Below are 18,498 nucleotides of genomic sequence, written 5' to 3' on the forward strand. Positions count from 1 at the left end.
GGTGTAAAGAAAGGTTGTTTACAGCGCTTGGGAGGTGATTCTACAGATGAAAACAAGTAAAAATGTCTATGTAACACAATGTCCATCTCGGCCTCCTAACCGAGTTACGGACATCCAAAAAGATGGGAAAATGAACTTTGAAGGCTAATTCTGGCAAAACGACAAGAGATAGAAGGGCGGTGTTAGGCGGCTCACACAGACTTTCAACATGGACTATCCAAAGATACTAAGATTAGATGTATACAAGGCGAGCGCAAGTGATTCCCCAAAGGATGTCTCACTTTGCCCTCATAACGTCCGCGGCATGCTTCGCATCCTTTGGGGAATCCCTTGCGCTCGCCTTGTACACATCTAATCTTAGTATCTTTGGATAGTCCATGTTGAGAGTCTGTGTGGGCCGCCTAACACCGCCCTTCTATCTCTTGTCGTTTTGCCAGAATTAGCCTTCAAAGTTCATTTTCCCATCTTTTTGGATGTCCGTAACTCGGTTAGGAGGCCGAGATGGACATTGTGTTACATAGACATTTTTACTTGTTTTCATCTGTAGAATCACCTCCCAAGCGCTGTAAACAACCTTTCTTTACACCCTGTATATATAATTTTATTAGCAAATTAGGAAAATATATATATTAGCAGCACATACATTCAATATATCCGATGACAGCATGCATATTATTGATGCAATGATTTTACTGCAAGTTACTCACAACGAAGATTAAGATTTCCAAAAGTTGAGGAAAACATTATATATCAATAAATAGATTAACACAAACTCCTCTGTGTGTGGAATCTCTATGCTGTTATTGTAATATTTTGTAGAAAATATTCCTTGCGTCATTGATACGAATCCCTTTATATTGTAATTCTGTCCAAGGCATTGCTGACTCTTTTAATCTTACAATGAACCACAAGTATCTGCAAAACGTTTGTAAACACGTACCTTTGCCTATTGAAGAATCAGTGCCTATTGACTTACCTTCTCCATGTAGTTCACGGAATGTCGTTGGAGTGGTAGGTGACATAGGATGTGAATTATTGTATCTCTCTGATATTTCCAACCAGGTTTCTAATCGAGAAATCAGTCTGCAACATAAGAAAATTTTATTTAAAACACTTACAAAACTAGGTTAACTCGGTGTAATACTGTTAAACAAAGTAGCATTTTAAATACATCATTGAATAAAGAAAGCGGCTTCAAAAGCTACTTAGCCATGGTGACAAGCAGTGAAGAGGATTAGGGATGTACGGTCGAATTTTCAGGTACTAATAACCAGCCTTCATGAATTCCAGGAGTATATGTAAACTTAAAGAAAGAATCAATAACTGTGTTGGAAACAATTAACCTGACTTCTTACTTCCGATTCGAGCTACTTCAAACACCTTGGTCCTCTAGTTCCAATTTAATTTCCTCTTCGATGCTTAGAAGATCCAAACAAAATTACTCAGTGACTAATGTTCAGATGATGGAGGAGTTCTATTGGACGCAATGGTCTAATGTGTCTAACTTAACAGCTTGTGTCTAACTTAACAGCTACAGCTGTACTGTCAATATTTAACAGACCGTTTCCATCAATAACATACCACTTCCCCCCTCCCCCCCCCAATTTCCTAATATCTTTCACCTATCCGAAAGTCAGGCCCATAATTATGCTCGAGCCATAAGGACGCGGGCACAGGGCTTCATATTAAAGGAAGTCTAGAATGAAGTATGGCATGCGGAAAAGAAGAGGCTTACCAGGTATTGCTGAACTAACTCGTTGTTGGAAACCTATTGACAATACAGTATTTTCTGTAGACTAGTATTTAGTACGTGCACTGAATTTTACTTTTATTCTGCATTCTAGAGATACATTATAATATTCTATCTTTTATCAGTGTTTGTTTTGTTTTTGCTTAAATATAATTAATACGAACAGGGTGGAAAATTCTAATTGGACCTAGGGGCGTAAAACAGCTAAATAGGGTCTGCCAACAGTAACAAAAGGGAACAAACCCTTGATCCCACTCAGATGGTTTATGCCTTTCTTTGCACTTTGCATAGGACTATTTTCTTTAACCACAAGACACTGAAACACTGGAGTCGCAACATTCGTCTTTTCAACTACGTTTGTATTTAGAGTGTATTATGCTCATCCTCATTAATTTTGGACTTAAGGGGCAAGTCCGGCTTGAAAAAAATATAATTTGATTACCTACGAATCTGTAGGTGATATTTAGCATTTTACGAAGAAAAGTATGTATATTTGTCCCAACACCACACCGGAGCCTTTACAGGGAGAAACAAATACATGGATTGATTGATTGATTGAGTTTAACGTCCCGTTCAGCAGCGAGGCTATATGAGACGTGGACCTACTGATTAACGTGGAATCCGAACCACATGAAGAAACAAATACAACTCCCCTGGGAAATCCTAAGGACACATCCTTCTATAGGACCAGTGTGGGGTTGATGTGGTAAAAGGAAATGGAAGATGTAAATGAACACAATTCCCATTGACTAAGATACGTGACCTCGGAAGACAAAGAAAACTAACGAACAACACAGAAAGTAAGAAGACCAATATTAAGAAAACATATCACCAACCAAAAACATACAACAATTTTAGACGAAAACGATGTAATTTTTTAACGTTTATTTACTTACTGTTATTATTATTATTACTGGATTACTATTTTAATTTTTTTGAACGCAACACAACAGACACGAGAAATATGGACACACACATCAGTAGGTCGGAATGAGTGCATGTTCACTTCAGTCTGGAGGACTACGTTCAATGGTCAGGCGAAAAGGTGAATATAATGAAGTCGCCCTCTCCGCTCCATCATCTTCCTTCCGATAAGAGTCCACTGCTTGAAAGGAGTAATTGATATTTTGTATTCTTCTGACCAGTTATCAAGTTGTTTAAATTTCGAAATTCGTATCTTGCCATTTATCATGATACACATTCGATATGGTTATAAGATTATGAATTTTTCTTATTATGTCCATTTAATATTTTGGATATTGTCCCTGAAATATTAAGCCTTATGCGGTTTGGTAAGGGAATTCCAACTAGTTTCTGTTCTTAATATACCTCGTTGATTCTAATACGCGAAAGTAATAGGTTTCGATACATGAGGTACTCACTTTTGCAGGCGATTGCACTATCTCACCGAACTCGAGAAATACTGTATTAAGCATGAACAGCTAAAAATAATGGTGATTACAGCTGTTCTGTTATTGATCATACAAGAATTTCCAAGAACTGTCAATGAATGAAAAAAAAAAAAAAAAAAAAGCCTCATGCCACTTCCCTTTCCCAATGCATATGCAAGATGTTTAGAAACCACACGAAAAAAAAAACTGAAAAATGAAAATGAATCCACATGAGAAAACATAAAAAGAAACAACACTGGCATATATATATATATATATATATATATATATATATATATACAGCGGCGGCCGCTGAAGGGGAGCCAATGTGCCGTGGCACTACCACAAATAATACAAAAAATAATATAAATAATACTAGCAGCGTTCACCCCGCTTCGCTGCGGTCACCCCGGAACGCAATAAACTTTGTTACTTAGATAATTTTTACTTTTTCGCTTTCAAATTGCAGTAAATGTTAAAATTATAGCGCCTGTCATTTATGTTAACCCGCCGAGTCACATGGTCATGCGGGTTGCATATAAATACGTTTATTTTTACCTATGATGAACTAATAACAAAGGATTTGTACGTATGGACACTTGAATGGTCAATTATCTCAAGACACTGGTAATTAAAAATTAAAGTGATATGATAAAAACCATCTAGGGTCCAAATCATAATAACCCCCCAAAAATGAAAGAAATTGGTTCAGCCGTATTAGCGTGATGAGTTCACAAAGGATTTGTGCGTTCTCTTTTATATATATAGATTTGCATCTTACTAAATAACACACTTTTTAATTTTATGCACGATACTTTACTTGCAACGTCAACATTGCTCACGAGAAGCTGGTTTGAGTCGCACTCAGTGATTGAATGCGCTCAGAATTACTCGCACGCTAGCAGTACATAGGCCTATCTACTCTGTTTGTGCCAAGTTCTCCTGTGCTCTCCCGACTGTTCTAAAAATGGTTTGTGCGCATGCTCGTTTGTTGGAGAGCAGGAGGAAAGTACGGAGAAATAACTAGCGTTTTGTGCCACGATCGAAGGTGGCTCGAAGCGGGAGATTTGTTTCGTCATATGTTTTGATGCTCTAGGAAAGGGGAGTTTAGTCGCCTGGAATTCTAACACGTGACGCCTGATTCATTTGTCCCTATTGCAGTGTTTCCAAACTAGTTACTTATTACATATCAATATGTACCATCTAGATTTGACCATCCCAAATATCGATTTGGAGTTTATTTCGTTATTGGGTTGTCAACCCAGATATGATCCTCCGCCTGATTGAAACAAACACATTGTACGCCTGAGTGTTTGTGGTGTGTGTATGTAACTTGTCAATTATATATTTTTGCGAAGTTTTGATGCTGAGTATTTAAGTGTAGCAGGGGCGGATCCAGAACCGACTTCTGGGGGGGCGGTGAGTTGTCATACTGCAACTTAGAGCTACTTTTAACAGCTTCAAACTCGGATGGGTTTCATTTATATGTATAAAATAAGTATATTCTTCTTGGGGGGGAGGGGGAAGCGATCGTCCCTTACAGGGTCTGCCTCTGAAGTGTAGTGCTGTTTTCTTCTTTCTCTATATTTGTAACTACTTTCCGTAAAAACCAGAACAATACATTACGTAATTTAGTGAAATATCCGATTTCATCCCTATCATATAACGACAAACTAACTAGAAGCAGGAAATTTAGAAAAGCAAATGCCTAATTTAAAATTGTGTGTTAAGCAAGTGATCCGTAATAAGGAAAGATTGCATCAATTTAACATGAACATATATTTGAAAAACAGTTCGAATTTGTGGTTGTGATGTAGCCAATCCTTTATTTTGTTTTCAGTGTGTTGTTTGGGGAAGGGGGGTCGCAAGCTGGACAAAATCTACTTTATCTTTATAATAAGTTAACTGTAGGCAAGGGCGCTCATCAGAGGGGCAAGATGGGGCGCTTGCCCCCCTAAGAGGAAATTGTACTTGGGAATATCGAAAACCTAATAGAATTTTTACATTAGTTACAGCAAAATTTGAAACTTTGCTTATACTTGGCCCCCTTGGAAACCACAACATGGACGCCCTTGACTGTAGGCACAAACAACTTCATCCTAAATAACCCTCTCTCTCTCTCTCTCTCTCTCTCTCTCTCTCTCTATATATATATATATATATATATATATATATATATATGTGTGTGTGTGTGACTATAATAAAATAATGTTATTTGTGCCTTTACATGTACTCTTTTTTACGGATATGTGCTTATTTATTGTGTACGTTTTGGCACTACCATATCATATACTCACGAGCCGCCACTGTATATATATATATATATATATATATATAGTGTGTGTATGTGTGTTGTAACAACATAGGTACAAAAATGCGAAAAATGCGTCATTTCCGAGACACTATAGCCAGACGAAAATTTGTAGGAACGGTATGAAAAAAGTCATAGCTTGAAAACGAAGTATTGGAAGGTCATTTTCGGCGGGTTATTGTATCTCCGAAATGACGCCTTCTTGCACCAACGTTGGTATATACATACAGGGTGTACCATTTATCTTGGTATGCCCTTTTAAGTGTTAAACTAATAGACAAACAACGCTGAAATTTTGTACCATGGAAATATCGGCAGGAGGCACTGGCATACAACGTGATACCACAAGGCTGCCAGTGTAATAAACTTTCCATAAAGTTGTATTTTTTCATTGGCACCACGTCAGATTATTACTTATTTCGAATCTCCACATAAAACAAAAATTTGCAACTACACCACACTTACCATGCGGTTTGCAAACTAAGAACGCTACAGCACCACAAACATCGGAAAACAACCAAATTTGAAGGGTTCTACAAAAGTAATAACGCAAATTGAGAAAGGCGGGTTATGCATATCAAAAGTACCTTAATGTCAAATACTATGATCATCATATGACATATTTCGAACAAATAGAAACAAAGTTACAAGAAATTGAAAATTTGACTTTTTTCGAAGGACTATTTTGAAAAAGTATTTAGATAAGCATCACATCCAATTACGAAATACATGGTCTCCAATATACATAAAGATTACAGTGCCGTTCACAGCAATCGGATATCTCAGACCATTGGGAGATGAAAAAAAAAGTAAAATTTAATACATTAATTAAATTGTATTTGTAGGAATTTGCGAAAACAATTTTTTATTTACTTTGCTTCTATAACATTATAATAATATTTTTGGAAGATATAATTGCCGAAATTGCATAATTTTAAGCAATACTGCAAACTGTAACTTTTTTTAAAATTTTATCTCCAGAACGTTTTCAGATATCGAACTGATAAATGACATTATGATCTTCACACATGTTGTAAACCATCTAACGGTTTTCTCGAAACAAAGGCTTTTGAAAAAAGTCGAATTTTCAATCCCTTGTAAATCTGCATTTATTCGAAATTCGTCATACTATGATCATAGTACTTAAGACACGGAAGTACTTTGAATGTGCCTTTCCCCATTTGTCTCATTTGCGTTGTTACTGCTGTAAAGCCGACTAAAATTGGGTATTTATGATATTGTGCGTCCTTAGTTTGCATACTCAATAATAAATGTAACATTATGATTTCGTTTACCATGTAGATTGAAATGTGTAATAACCTGATGTAGTGCTATTTGAAAAAAATATAACTTTACATTGGGTTGGCAAAACTGCTAACCTTGTGGTACCGTAGAATATGTCAAACAATGTCCCCCTAACGATATTTGCATGACACAAAATTTCAGCGATTTTGTCCATTAGTCTAAAGCTTACAAAGGATTTATCAAGATAAATGGTTCACCCTATAATATCAGTTTTTTTTTTTTTTTTTTTTTTTTTTTAAATGGTATCGCACTGCAGTTTGTTACACAAAATCATAGAAGTGCGATGCAAACGCAAAACTGTGTCGTAAAATGTGATGCAACTATGATCATTAATTTATTACCGAAAAATTCTTTTTTAAACTAATACAAGAATACAGCACAATATAGTTTCTTTCGTTCATGATACAAGGGTTTTCTTTTGATTTTATTGTCCTCTTGCTTCAAGCTCTGGTTTAAGGAGTTTGATGCACAGTTATTCTATAGCATTTGGCCAGAAATATTATTTTGCTACGTCATCTTGTTTTTAGTGAAATAACGAAAGAAACGTGGTGTTCAGTTTACATTTTTTTTAAAAAAAGGAAAAACAAGCCTGATCCGTATATAATTTGGCAAGAATATGAGTTAGAAAATTAACACTTGTGTGAAATTAAGTTATGTTTTATCATAAAAAATAGATTCAATTAGTGGGCTGCATAATGCCAATTCCCCATTTCTTAACGGTACTATGATTCAGCATTTAGTAAAAAATCTTCATGTGTGTAGGATAGTAAAGTGGAAATAACTTTGCATATATAAGATCACGGTACATGGCAATGTGAAGAAAGTTAAAAGGAAAGAAGAATTTAGTTGGTTGCTATTAGTTTATTTATTTCAATCTTAGATTTGAGATATTTGCTAACCGACATGTAACTGGTTGTGTGTGGCTCCTGTTAGTATATATAATGGTCCGGAAATGGTTATGAATTGTAGAATTCAGTAAATAATGTTCGAGCGTGTGTCAATCAAGGTAATTGTTCATGGAAGTGTATATGTATTAGAGTTGGCATAAACCATGGTTTTTATTGAAAAAAAAAAAAAAAAACGTTTTTTGGTTTAAACCAGGCTTTTTTGGTTTAAATAATTTGCTCTATGTATTTACATCACATATGGACAGGAATAAGTTTGTTTCGAATTGGTGTCATTATGGAAGGGGTTACATAAGCTTAAAGCGGAATCAAAACCGCTTCTCGGCTTACATCAGAGAGAAATTGTCCTCCATTTGAATTCGAAACCGTGACTAATTAGCCACAAATGCGATACGTCTGCCGAATCACTCACGAAGGACTCCTAATAAAATATATATACGGCATATATAAAACGTTGTACTGATCTTTACATACTTGTTAATATAATTGTCAAGAGTCATTTCAGAAGGACAAAAAGATAAACAGTTGCACAAGTGAAACCATTATACAGAATTACATATGGACAATTTCAAAGTAGTGCATTGTACAAAAAAAAACTAATTTAGTCTAAGTTAAAGAAATGCACGACTTAATTTGCATATCAGTAAGAAAAGTGAATAAAGATACGAATTATTTGAGTCCACTTTGGCTCTGATCCATTTATACATAAAGATATACCAAAGATAGTTCTGATTTCAATAAATGCCTCTCGTGGGGTTTCTATAACCCCACCACCACCACCACCAAAAAAGTACGCTATTTCAATGTATTTTATCAACAGTAAACATTATTAAAACGAAACAATACTTAGAATTTTTCTTTGATTGCAATTGCATAACAATAATAACAAACTAAAACAAAATCACAAAAGAAAAACATAAACTGAAAAAAAAAAGTTGCTTTTGTAGTATAATCTCTGAGTAATGAATGGGGAATTTAGGTATGAATCTAATATGAACAATATACGGGAGTTAAACGTGATAAGCCACAAATGTATGTTCATCAAGATTTTACGGACAGTTACACTTTTACGAACATTTTTCGTTTTTTGGTTTAAACCAGCCAACCCTGATATGTATGCAGCAGTATATTAATATTAGTGATTGTGAACCACAGTAGAAAAAGTTTTAAAGCTATTAATGTGGACACATTTCATGCCATTTTACCAGATACTAGTTTAGGCGACTCAAAAATGACGAAGTTAGTATATGAAAAAACAAACAAACACACACACACACACACACACAAAAATACCCCCACGTAAAACAATAAATTAATAAATAATTTCCATTTCCATTGTTATCGAAAGTGGGATACAAAATTTATAAATTGCGATGCAAATTTAAATGTTTCGCAAATTACTACGCGAAAAGCAAAATCTAAAATCGCCATACATATATTTCATGTTTACACGTGAGGAATAACTTTCCAAAGTTCGTTGGTTTTGTTTCTGATCTATATTTCACAAAAATGTATAGTTATTTCAAATTTAGGCTACAACCATTAAAAAAATAAAAATAAATAAAAAAAATTAAAAAAAAATCAAATCAAATAAATAAAAATAAAAAAAATACATACTTGTATGCATGCTGACTAAAGTGGTCAAGAATTTCTTGCTTAAATATTTCTGGAGGTTGCAAAATGAGCTTGCTCAGAGCTTGTACCAACTTTAGAACCACCATCTCGTTATACATTCTAGAATTTTCCTTCCCTTGTTGAGTTCCTTTCTGTTTTTCATAACCAGCTTCATTGAAATAGGGTTCACTGACTAGAATTAAACCTGAAAATAGAAATAAAAACAAAGTTCTAATAAAATTCATTCACATTACCTTTGGCAGATTACAAGAGAATGTTAAAAACAGATTTTTCCCCTCCAAAATAAGGTGCTTCTCGTTACGTATATGGGTCAACAAAATATTCCAGCATTTTTTTTTTCATTTGTTACAATACTGACATTATATGTACAGAAATATTGTAATCAACAATAATGCAGAGGATGATTAATTTAGAACATCATAACCACCCATTTGGAAGCAACGGATTTACATTTCTAGTTTAAGGATTGAACTAATCAGGCAATGGATCACTGATTTATTCCACAGCATTGTTAATAATCTGTTCCCAACGTTTAGGCAGTTGTTGGATGCCTTTAAAAAAGAAGACAAAGAAGAAGAATGGTGCCTGGATGCACAGAAATCATCAATGAAAGCTGCTCATCGTTTTGGAAGGATGCCACGAAATGGATTCGACAGGGACCGGAAAAGATAATAATTTGTAGAACCCGCATCTAGAGAATACGCCAGATGAGGAAGAATCTGCCGAATGGCAATAGTTGTCATGTATGGTCTAGCGTTGTTCATATGGCCGAATATGCCATGCCTCTTATTCGGCCTTTTTTCTTGTGCTGCATGAACATACGAGTTGGTCACAATATACAGCGACAGAGATGGTATGATTACGGGGTAGGAGTTCACTGTGGATAAGCCCTTCCACGTCCCACCAGACACACAGCCATATTGTCTTTTTGGGATACAAACCCTGTTTAGTATATGGTCCTTTCTGTTTGGGCCGATCCATTCGTTTATCTGCAAAACTCACTACTTTAGTAAACAACCTGATATTATTGGTATTAACCATGGAGAACCCAACTCCATACTGTATGACTCAAATATGATTTTCAAATAACACATGGGAAATCTAGTTGAAAGAGATGAAGAGAATGTGTTACTTAATCCCCTTCCACAAAACCCATTACACTTAATTACTATATCAGCAATAGTTACCTTGGATGGAGATGATAACTTGCAGAAGGTTGGAATTTAAAGTCCATACTTCCGTTCCTTTACCACTCCATGTTCCAAGTAGACTGACACAAACCTTTCCATCCTCATAAAGATTTGGGTTCAAACGATCGCTGCAGTAGCTAATATAATGACATACTGGTGGTGCCTTTGGATAATCTGCTGACAGTTGAAAATCAAAGAAGAATAGACCATCTTCATATGGTGTCTTCTCCGGCCCCTTGATCATAACAGAGTACAAATCCTGAAATAAAGATTATGAACTGTTTCATAGAACTACTTTTACGCCAACAAGCTTGTAAATTTAAATATTCTACAATTCACATTTGTATCATTTTTCACTAAAAAATGATTACCTACAGATATTAAGTTTGTATACATTTATATCTGGTTTTCTCCAACTCAGGGTTATAAAGATGTTCTAAGAAGTAATTAATGGATGTATTTTTTTTTTTTTTTTAAATTCTGTTCACATAAAATTAATTAATCTTATGTATAGGATATATAAAGTAGATGTACTAAATTGCACCATCAAATGTTTTAACTCCATTTCTTTTAAATTTACACTTGCTATATTATTATACAATTAAAATTTTTAAGTAACTATCTCAGCAATATATTGAAAAATCAGTACCTTATTTTAATCAATATCTTAGTGAATTATTATTATTATTTTGGTAATAAACAACAAAGTAACTGTAGTCTGAAAATATTTAGAACGAAGGTTCTGAACACTTAAATTGTCTGAAGGAAGACGTAGTAGAAACATTACCAGGTGACAGTTCGGCTGACAGATTTTTTTAAAGATTATTGAGCAATTTCTTGTCAAAAAAATTGCAGATATGCAAAATTAATAAATATGGAAATTATGAACTTTGAACTTATCACTAGGAGCACGAGTTTTTCGTAATAAGAATTTGAAAATTTCGCGTTTCGTTTTTCATATTTTGTGTTTTGTCGCATTTTCCAAATAAAGTTTCACATTTTGTAGCTCTCGTGGATCTCCGACATTTTTACAGTTGTTTCTTTTATTCATAGATCATTACAGAAACAAACCATTAATTACCTAAAAACAAAATATACTGAATATTCCACTTGACATTGTAAATTTCACTTATAGAAAATTATATTTTTTAAAATCAAACTGAAGGAAAATCAGTAATTAAATTTACTGGGTAGAAAAGTTTTGCTGTCTTCTGAAAACACACAGACACAAGTTACATTTAAACATTAATCATAAGCATGTTACATGTTTCCACATTTTCCTCTTTCATTGTTATACGTTTGTCACTTACTACCAGTCTATACTTGAAAAAAAAAAAAAAAAAAAAAAACCTTCACTTGGAAAAATAGGCATTGCTTGTTGGAAGCCACACATATGTAAGTGCATTTACAACAAACTTCAAACAACTATGACTTCGGAGCTTTTGTCCATTCAAAACATTCACTACTGCACTTTCAACATGAATCACTTCTCAAAAGTTCACAGGCCACTTTGTAAAACTCCAAATACGGTACTTCATAATCAGATGCTTGCGATTTTTTTTACAAATGGAGGCAAAGCTTTAAAAAACTTCCTTAATGCAACAATGTCTGGTTCACTACTACATGAAACTACAAAAGGATCAAATAGCTTCCAACACTTGTCCCAAAGCATCACATATTTCTGTAGTTTGGGAATCTTTTCTTTGGGAAGAAAGCTTCAGGAATGATCTTTCTGCACATTTTTTAAAGTCACATTCAACACTAGCCCTCTTTTCTCTTGGTAACAAACGTAAGTGTGCTTTAGTTTTTTCACCAAAGAAACCCTGCCGCAAAACGTTCAATCGAGTACTGAGTCTGTCAAGACAACTACTCAACAGATGTGCTTTTGGAAATTCGTCGGTCTCAGTGAAAGTTATAAAATCGACAAGGTCACCACAATTATCACTAACAAAATTTAACCGAGCCCTCAAAATTCGTTTCTTGTCTTTCAAATAACTTTTGAGCGTTCTGAATCACCCAAAATGCGCCGTTCATGCCACGTTCTACCGTTTCATCAGCGGAAAACTGGCATTCTTAAATTAATGAAAACATATTTTTAAAATTTTGAGTTATTTTGCGTATTGTTAGAAATTTCACGCAAAAACTGCCAATTTCGCGTTTTGTCGCGCAACGGGAAACGAACCCGAACCCACTTGCACTAGTCATTCGGCTATGAGGAGGCACACTACTTATTAAAATGTAGATGACTACTCTAAACTTGAGAGGCTATGTTGTTATAAATTTAGCATTAAGAAGCCAATTTAGCGAATATCTTTACAGTACATCTATATGATTCAGAATTTACTTTGTATCGAAAAAAAAAATCTTATTTAGCTACTTATCATACGTATCACACGTGAAAGCTGAGGAGTATATTAATCATTGTCACTGATGCATATTTATCATTTAAAGTAAAAGTCAGTCACTTTGAATGGACAACTTTATTTATGATTTGTTTACTATAAATTCTATTATTTGAATTCAGTTAGTACTTGCAAAATATTATTTTTCAAGTGAATTTTAAGTTAAGACTCAACTATTTTGTCTTGACATAATCTGCTCCTTCACAATCCTTTTTTTTGACTTTGTGAACTAATAGGATACACATCAAAAGTAGCTTATACTTACTGAAGTACCTGAATACTAGTGGATTTTTTTACATCAGTCAATAGCACAATTTTGGCATTGGAAATAAGCGATCGCTTAGGTCATAAAAAATACCTCCAGTAAGTGCAATCAAATAATAACTTTTTTGAACTAAGTGCTCTGGTAATCTTTTGTCTTTAATATGCTAGTAAGCTCATCCCAGAGTTTGAACACAGGTAAAGGGAAGGCAACACATTCGTAAAGTAAAGGAGACTCAGAACCATGTTTCATTAACTCTGAAGTGTTAGTTCTAAAGCAAAGTACATTCACAGTTAATAAGACAGCTCATTATTATTATTATTATTATTATTATTATTATTATTATTATTATTATTATTATTATTTATAATAATAATAATAATAATAATAATAATAATAATAATAATAATAATAATAATAATAATAATAATAATAATAATAATAATAATAATAATAATAAAAAACTACCGATAATACGATCCTACAAGTAACGTAAAATTCCACACAAAGGACTCGTACTGATACAAACGCCAAGTTGCCGCTGAAACGTCTACGGTCTAGATGAACATTTTTACGGTTCGGTGAGTACAAACTTTATTAAGTTTCATTTTGCTATTTTTCAAGTCATTTGATATCCTATTTTTCGGACAGATCAAATGACTTGTTAAAGGAATGAGGAATTGAGATATCATATCTATTTTATTTATTTTAATCCACAAGGGAAGATCCCCCCTCCACCTAATCCGATTCAGATCCATTTCAAATTTTAACGTACAGACTCTTTTTATACCTAAAATTTTGACGTTCCGTTAACTTTTATTGATCTTTCTTCAATTACTGCAGAGCCAACTGGATCGGAATTTTGGGTTTATTGTATTTGCTGCTGTCTATACTAAAATCTACAATGAACGCAAGAACTTACCATTCGATCCTCAAATCCCTTAACCCAGATGCCAGCTGGAAGAGATGTTCTCAAGAGCTTCAACTCTTTCCTTACGGTTTTGCAGAACTGTTTTGGATCTGTCGGCTGGAACATCGTCAGCTTAAATTTGTGCGAGTTTGGAGCAGTATCAATAATGGAAAAGCCTGAAACAAGAATCAAGAATTTGTGATAATTTATGACATTAAAACTATACTGTTGCTAATAATTAACAACACAAGAATGAACAGATTATATTCTGAGAGACATGTGACAAAAAGTACGCTGAAAGAAACTGAAGAAGAAAGAACACTATATTTGATGCATTGTATTAAAATGGATAATGTCTACACCAATCAGAGCGCAGAGTCGCTATTTAGTGCATGGAAATTTCCCAACAGTGATGAGTGACCAGCAAGTGATAGTGCAATAATAATACGGAAATGGATAAAGATATAATTATACTCTGGTCAAAATCAGAAATGAATTGACAGTACAAAACAATGTCGAAATTTGTGCTGAGAAGGAAAAACTAAGTCACAGGGTTATTAAGGTCATCAAGAGAGGGATCAACGATAAACATCGTGGTGGTAGTTACAAGTGGAGAGTTTCCGTAGAAAAGGACATCATCATTATTATATTGGCGCTTGTAACACATATTCAGAAATTTTTATCAATCGAAGTGGAGAAGGTACAGCGAACGCCTCAGCGGAACATTCACGGTGTGGCAACAGGACAACACATTAAACTCCAAATGTCATTTCATTTCTTATTTTAATCTGAGTATAGTGATGCTGTGTGTGCACTGTGGAAGCGAGAGACTTTTTTCACTGGAGATTTTTGTTACCGTATCCTTCACCAATTCAAATCCCAACCAACAAAAGTAATTCTTCAGATTCCAAGAAAATACATGAACTCGTCGAGGCGAGATAGTGTGGTGGGGATCGGCCTATAATGTGACGGATGATTTTGAATACTGGTCTGTACACCCATCAACTCCATGGATATTGAAGCCCCTGTCGTGCCTCGGAAACCACGTTATTAACAGGTCCTAAGGTTCAATAATAACCTCGATGTTGCATAAGTACACAGAAACTCAAACACACGAAACACTACATATTCGAAATTTTCTTGAAAAAAATTCTTCAAGTTGGAGATGACGGAATTTACTTTCTTACTCTGACTGATGTCAACTAAAAGCAATAGGCCTGAAAGAAAGCACACAATGTTTCACGAAAGTCAGGTAACTATTAGGAAACTTATTGTTAGCTTTCTTTTGTAAGATATGTTGAAGTCACTCTCTTTACTGTCACCAATTTTAATCCTGAACACTAGGAAGAAATAAGTCTTTAATCTCAAACAAAACTCACACCACTTTTAATACATTTATTTATTTTTTAAGTAGGAAAAGAGACAGGAAGGAGCGAATTCTCTCCCTCATTATTGACCGATTTCAATTTCGAACAGTAAAGATGACTGTGAAACATCAAAAATTACACATACATAGATTCTGTTCTTTCGCAAAATATATATTTTTAGGTTGGGGAGAGGGTACATTAACCTCATTCTTGATAGAGCTTAACCTCAAGCAGCTGGAATGACCAGGGAAGAAGAGAAAATACACGACAAACTAAACCGAATTTTTTGCGAAACTTCTTATATAATGGAGACGCGGGATAAATTCAGCCCCTCATTTTTGACAGACTTCATCTTTAAACAGTAAGAATTGCGGGGAAATCTCAAATAAGAAAATATACGCCATTGTGTATCTGCATTTTTCTCGCAAGCTTTGTGAACCATCTTTTCAAATTGAGTTCGACTTTGCATATGTTTTGTTACAGTGTTCTCAACTATCGTCAATCACATTGCTTAATTTAAACATCCATAGTTCTACAGAATCGAAGGCAACTTATTAGCTGAAAATTATTAATAGAAAATCCAATATCAATAATTTTTAACTAATTAAATCTTTGTAAACTGGACTATATACGTGGAATATAATTCGTGTAGCCTGTAAATTATGTTTTATCAAAAATGCCTCCGCTTTCTTTACATATTCGAAATGTTTGAATGTTTTAATAGGAGGAAACAGCACTCGAACATTTATTTTCAATATTTTTGTTCAACATAGTAAAATAATTAAATTAAAAGCAAAAGACTTAAATAAGGCTAGCTTTCTTCAACTCTCAACAATGTTACAAGATAATTTAAAGGGAATTCGTAGTTCTGAACGTCAACTAATTCACATTATTAGCCCATACTTTCGATACATCACAGTTTTCAAACTAAGGTATAATTTATAACGGTACATTGATTTATGCATACAGACACAAAATAAATAAATAAATAAATAAAACAGAATTCGAAAAGAGGAAGGGACAGAAGTTGGACATTTTCACTACGTCACACCTCAAAACTCAAATCAATGGTACAGCGCTCACCTCTTGTGCGTGTGGTCCTTGGTTCGACCCCTGGCCGATAAGTTTGTGGTGGACAACATCATGTCTGTGAGTTTGATCGGGCTACTCTCATTTTCTCTCATATTCTTATTCCATCAATTTTTCTATCATTATTCACTTGCCTTAATCATCCGTCTCCCTTAGCCTGAAGGGCATAAACGTGGGACGTTAATCTGATGAAATATTTCATTTAATTTATTTTTTTCGAAACTTAAAATGTCAATATGTGATGTCGAGATGTCATAAAATGACATACAGTTGAGAGTAAATACAGTTGAATATTATCCACACGCAGACACCTAGGAAAGAGTGGACTATTTTGTAGACACCATTTGAAATAATTCTGGTTTCATATCTATGATTAAGAGGAGTGTAAAAGCGCGCCAATCGCCCCAAAACGGCAGATTCACCTGTCTTTGCACAGCATTTTTCGTAGAGTGACACTACTCACAACAATTCAATAAATTTCAAGAAACAGAAACATTGTTGAAACATTATTGCGAGAATTTAATTACTGAATGCAAGCTGATTAGTATACATTAAGGTTCTCACAACAATGAAAATAGTGTTGGCATTTATTGATAACTGATAACCCTTTATAATCACTAATATTTATGCGAGTAACTATATGTAAACAAGGTCTCAAAAGAATAGAATGCGACCTCGTTCTTACTAACTCTCATTCTTAGTAATGAGGTTAAGAGCTCATGAGTATACATCGGATTTTTATGCACTTAAAATTCATGATATATGCATGCAACTACGTTGTTAAACGTACTAAAATTGCACTCACTGCTCTGCATGTATTCTGATGTTTTCAAACGAGTAACATTTTTTGAACTGGATTTTTACACTGACTTCAAATATGTGATCAGCTGTTTTCTATCACGTCAGCTTTTTGAGAATGCGACATATTCAAAAATCAAGGTTTAATGGAAAAAACTACTTATGTCCATGGGAAAAATTACTAGAAAACATGAATATATTCTAGTAATTGCTAGAAGATTGACATTAATTTTGCTATGGGGGAGACCTACGATATCTTGACTTTCACCTGGAACCACTTTCTCTTGGTATAGGCAAAGAAAACAAGAGATTATTTCTTTTTTTGTTGAACATAAATCAATGGTTTACTGCTGTGACATTCCAGGACTTATACAATGGGTTGGTGTGACTTACAATGCTTCTGATTCGAGACTTTTTATCGATTCATCGAAATCAAGTTTGAAAGGCGTCTTACTTAATAACGGCAATATCCTTGGGTCTATTCCTGTTGCATATTCTAATCATGTTAAGTGTTTGCTAGATTGTGTGAACTACAAACACCAATGGCTTCTGTGTGGCGATTTTTTAAATTATAAGCCTCCTGCTGGGATTTCAATCAGGCTACACCGAACATCCTTGTTATCTCTTGCGAATAGGGCAGTCGTGCAAAGGGTGAACATTGGATTAGGAAAGAATGGCCATCCCGAAAATCTCTGTCACCTGGTGTGACGAATGTTGAACATGAATCACTCGTGGAGCGTTCAAAAATTTTACTCCCTCCCCCGCATATAAAGTTAGGCATCATGACACAGTTAGTTCGTGTTCTAAATAAGGCCTTAAGTGTTCTCAGTACATATGCAAGGTATTTAGTACTATGAACATCGAAAAGCTCACAGCTGTATGTTTACTGGTCCACAGATAAGAAAACTTATCAATGATCCACGTTTTGAGAATACCATGATTCAAATGGAGAAGAAAACATGACAAAGTTTCAGGAATGTTGTGAAGAACTTCCTGAGTAATACAAGAAGCCCTGATTACGAACATATTGTAGAGTTGGTGCAAGATCTTACAAATCTTGGGTGTAATATGAGTGTCTTACAATTTTACTATGCACATTTCGAAAATTTTCCACACAATCTTGGTGTTTATAGTGAAGAACACGGTGAACACTTTCACCAGGACTCAAAAAGATATTGAAAAA

At 34.4% G+C, this 18,498-nt stretch overlaps 1 protein-coding gene across 4 annotated transcripts in view; it reads right to left on the reverse strand.

Annotated features, from left to right (window-relative positions):
* The window catches only part of LOC145664711 ((E3-independent) E2 ubiquitin-conjugating enzyme UBE2O), a 105,117-nt gene that overhangs the window by 7,533 nt on the left and 79,086 nt on the right, over positions 1-18,498 (reverse strand). For 2 of the 4 annotated variants that reach the window (XM_081731579.1, XM_081731580.1), the window contains exons 13-16: positions 14,074-14,237; positions 10,485-10,746; positions 9,280-9,481; positions 941-1,083 (exon numbers count right to left, since the gene is read on the reverse strand). In XM_081731579.1, the coding sequence (XP_081587705.1) occupies positions 941-1,083; positions 9,280-9,481; positions 10,485-10,746; positions 14,074-14,237 (771 nt within the window). The remainder of the gene's footprint in view (positions 1-940; positions 1,084-9,279; positions 9,482-10,484; positions 10,747-14,073; positions 14,238-18,498) is intronic. The other 2 variants (XM_081731581.1, XM_081731582.1) reach the window with 1 other exon arrangement.

This window comes from Thermobia domestica, chromosome 11, assembly GCF_964235325.1.
Source record: "Thermobia domestica chromosome 11, izTheDome1.hap1.1, whole genome shotgun sequence".
In the NCBI taxonomy this organism is placed as follows: Eukaryota; Metazoa; Arthropoda; class Insecta; order Zygentoma; family Lepismatidae; genus Thermobia; species Thermobia domestica.